Source organism: Microtus oregoni, unplaced genomic scaffold, assembly GCF_018167655.1.
Source record: "Microtus oregoni isolate MIOR12 unplaced genomic scaffold, Mior012 000009F_ref0000495, whole genome shotgun sequence".
Lineage (NCBI taxonomy): Eukaryota > Metazoa > Chordata > Mammalia > Rodentia > Cricetidae > Microtus > Microtus oregoni.
Genome location: NW_024543068.1, coordinates 57339800 through 57344436, shown reverse-complemented (window position 1 = coordinate 57344436; position 4637 = coordinate 57339800). Strand labels below are relative to the sequence as shown.

The 4637-nt window shown below is 32.2% G+C and overlaps 1 protein-coding gene across 1 annotated transcript; it reads right to left on the bottom strand.

The window, feature by feature from the left end:
- Positions 1-960, bottom strand: LOC121452607 (olfactory receptor 10AG1-like). The gene has a single exon (XM_041658843.1). It carries the CDS (start codon positions 958-960, stop codon positions 1-3), a length of 960 nt encoding a protein of 319 aa, XP_041514777.1.
- Positions 961-4637: the final 3677 nt, after the last annotated feature.

Here is a 4637-nt window from a genome sequence, read left to right as displayed (position 1 = left end):
TCATAATATAAAACGTCTCAAAAGGAACTTTTTCAATGCAATCATAACATCTTTGTTTCTCAAACAGTATATTATGGGATTAAACAGTGGGGTCAGAACTGTATAGAAAAGAGAAAGGAATTTGTCTGTTACTGCTGAATAGCTGGACTTTGGTCTCAAATATGTGATGATACCTGATCCGAAGAATAAAGCTACAATTATAAGGTGGGAAGAACATGTAGAGAAGGCCTTGGCTCTCCCAGTAGCAGATGGAAGCTTCAGAATGGTTGAGATTATTTTTACATAAGATACCAATATCAACATAAAAGGAACTGTGACCACTAAAAGGGCAATCACATAAATCACTACCTCTAGCATTAAAGTGTCCCCACAAGCTAGGCTCACTACTGGAGGTACATCACAGAAAAAATGATTCAACTGATTTGATCCACAAAATGGTAGAGAGAAGATCCAATATGTGAACCCTATATGCACAGGAACTCCAAATACCCAACAGCCAGTTGCCAATTGTATACAGAAACTATTGTTCATGATGACAAGGTAGAGCAATGGGTTGCAAATGGCAACATACCTGTCATAAGCCATAACAGTCAGAATAAGGCATTCAGTGGCCCCTAAACAAAGGAATAAATACATTTGAGTAGCACACGCTATAATGGAAATGCTTCTGTCTTGTCTGTAGAGACTGGTTAATAACCTGGGGAGAATGACTGACACATAACATATTTCTAAGAAAGAAAAATTTCCAAGGAAAAAATACATGGGAGTCTGCAGAGAAGGGTCAGTCCTAGTAATTATGATGATAAAACTATTGCTCATCACAATAATTAAATACATTATCAAAAACACCACAAAAAGAAATTCTTGCAAATTGGGAACATCAGAAAATCCAATTAAGATGAATTCTAACAACGTGGAACGGTTCTTTTGTTGTGGAGTTTTTAATATGGATCCATCCATGGATGACAGGTATCAAGGCTATAAGTCATTTACTCCATAGAATTCAAAAAATTTGTGACAAATTGTGTGTCAAATCCACAGACACAGTAGTGATGTCCACTTGTATTTATTTCCTTGAGTTATTTGCAAGCCTATATAGTCCCGTTTCCTAAATTTTCATAGAATACAAGAAAAGGATATTTAAAACCATTTTTTTCACACTCACAATAAATAATCATGGTTTATCACGAACCAAAAGAATAAGACACAGAGCAACAAAACAAGATCACAATGGTTCAGGCTGCCTATCCTTGGCTATAAACAGTTGCCTTCAATGTGTAGCACAGTGAGGAATGCTATTACCTTGAAGAAAGAAATGAGTTTCTGATTAGTAATATGGAATGAGAAGTTTATAAAACTCAAGATCATGTCAATTTTGTAGAAGTCACATATGAAAAATAAGTATAAGTTCAATATATTGGAAGGAAACAAAAGCTAAAAGGATTAAAAAACAAAAATATAGAATCTAGTGCATTGATGTAGGCATTGAATATCTTTGATATATAAAAATAATTACTTGGGGTTAGTAATTGTGCCATTTAGTTAAACCTTCCTGAAATCTTGAGTTTTGTACATTCCTGATTCCATATTACTGATTTCTGCTCTTAGGATTTCAAGTTTCTTTATCCATCTCTTTTCCCCAAACATTACCATAATTTAAAATCTGACTCGGTGTTTTACATTTATTAATCTTGAATTTCTGGGAGTGACTAAAACTTTGAGTGTGAATTTTATTTTCAAATTATTCTAAACCTTTTCACATATTTCACATTCACAAGAGTAAATATAAAAGAGTAAATATAAAATTTTGGGTAGAGTGTAATCTTGTGTAAAATGATGGAAAGAGTAATCTATAATGTCTGGACTTTCAAATTCTAGTTTGGTTTTCTGAAAACTTAGAATTTGCTTATTTGCTTCCTTTACATAACTATACAATTTCTTTTTATTTTATAACTTCTCAAGAACATTCAATATTTACATAATTTTTCCATATATATTCTTATTTAGATGCAATACAGCACTCATGAAAAATAAATTTGAAAAAAAAATCAACTTGCACATAGAGAATTGAAGTTTCTTTTTTCCTGATGTTTCTGAGTAGCTGCTTGTGTAGTTCTGAGTAGATGACGATGATTTAATATCTGTCTTCTCTGTATGAAGGATCATAGGATGCAATTTATAAAATTCCACATAACATAGGTGCTTTTTTTTTTTTTGATTTTCTACACAGGGTTTCTCCGTAGCTTTTTGATTCCTGTCCTGGAACTAGCTCTTGTAGACCAGGCTGGCCTAGAAATCACAGAGATCCACCTGCCTCTGCCTCCCAAGTACTGGGTTTAAAGGTGTGCTCCACCACCGCCCGGCCATAGGTGCTATTTTTATAGAGCTTAGAGACTACAGTTAGACCAATACATATCTAAATATGAAAGAATTTGTAGGAATAAATATAACTATGTATTTAAGATATTGATATATCAGAGAATGAATGAATTGAAACTTAGCAGCAACGTGGAAAGTTTTGAGAAAATAAACTATCATGAATCATTTTTTAAGTTTTTATTTTAAAAATATGAAAAATGCTTTCTAGAAGAAAACAACTTCATTTTCTTAATTGGCTTTCTGTTGTAATAAATAATTAGTTCTATACACAGGTGAGCATTTGTTATATATTTACAAAACTATTGCAGGGATGATTGCTCATTGGCTTCAACAACATGCTAATAAAGTGAATTAACAATGAGTTATTTATAATGGAAATTAGGTATCTAATTATATCAAATTTTCTATCTTAAATTTACTGTCTAACGTATCAATATCCTCACTGTTATATTTGGTTTTTGCCTTTCCTTCAAGGGGAAACATCAGGCTTAAGTGGTTATTTTAGTTCAGGAATAGCATGGGCTATGAACTGTCTGATCTGGATAATAGCAGCTTTAGCCTCAGTAGGTGTTGACTTTATTGCTTACTTCTTATTTTGCATAATCATTCTAGCCCACGTTATCATCCCACTCGTATATCTCCTTGTTCTTCACTTTATGAGAGTAAAAAAATTGTGAATCAGCAAAAATACTAAGCTTAGAGTTAATAGCTTATAATACACTGAGTGATATGAAGAAGCAGCAACAACTAAGAAAAACCCCTTCTCAAAACAAAGAAAGCCGTCAGCCTAATTAACTGTATTTTCACCTCACACTAGATGAGGACTTTGTTATAGAAACACAAAAATATCAAATATGTGATCCAAGTCACAATATAAAATATAGTATCCTCAAAAGAACCTAATTTGATCATTTCTATCATTGGACTTGAAAGACTCTTTCAGGCAACAACATGTGATTCCTTGGCAGTTTCTAGTTGGAAACCATGATTCCTACACTATCTTTACTGAAAATGCTGAAAATGTGTTTTCTCCCTCAAAACAAAATCACCTTTCCCTGATTACTTGTTTTACTGTTTTGTGGCAACTAAGGATAAATTTAAAGAATTAACAGACAGATCTGATTAATCATATTTTGCCCTTCCACTGACAGCTTCTGAGATTTTTCTTATGTACTAAGTGCTGTGTTATGAGTTCCTTATATGTCCCATTTAATGTGTTTCAAATAAAATAGTTATCTGCAGTTTTTCATGAGTAGCTGAAGGAAAAATGTGGTTAAATAACCTATGTACTATGGAGACAGATGAATTCTGTGAGAGCCTTGTAATCCAAGAGTCCATAGTCTCATAGAAAATTCAAAAACATTATGAAAAACAAAACAGAAAATATCATTTTGTTTTCTATATGCTTAGCAATAGCAATAAATCAAGGAATACCAAACAATTTTTCAACCACAAAATGATTTCATTTGAAGTCAAAATCCCATTATAAGAATTAGAGATAGTTTCTTATAGGTATGGCTATCATGCTCAGAATTAAGGAAATTATTCTACTGCAACCAACTGAATTGAAACAATTCTTATTATGTGTGATAATTTTTGATCATGAGGTTAGAAAAATCCACTGTAATTAAATAGGTGATTCAAATATTGCTTACCTTTTATATGTGCTGAGCAAATAAACATATTACCCCAATTTTAAGATTTGTCTCATGTACTATAGGTTATATTTTCATTTTTATTATTCAAGTAATAAATCCAGTCTTGAAGCACGTTCTTTAGCTTTAACTATCAAGAAATTATTCCTTATTCTTTAAGATATATTTTTTTCTCTAAGATGCATTATGTGCATAATATCAGAAATATATTCAATGTAGGATAACTTAGTGATCAAATCTGTTTGATTCTGTCATTAGCTTATTGTAACTTTGTCTCTGGGGAATATGCCAAGGGCAGTAGTCTCTTGGCCTTTTCTAGGTTTTTGTCGCAATCCTTTCTGTCTTTGGAGACTGCAGCTATTGGAAAAGTTTGTATAAGATAATCAAAATTATAAATGCATCCATAGTATGCATGGGAATCTAGGGCATTAAACTTTTAATAATTTAATCAATCTTGTGTAATTGCAATGGTAATTTTGATTTACACCTGCAAATATTCTGGTTCTCTTTAACAATTAACTTCTGACTTTCAGTGTAAACTGGTCCATTGTTCCTTCTGGTAACATCTGATATTTTCTTCTCATGCATGACTTGAATTTCAAG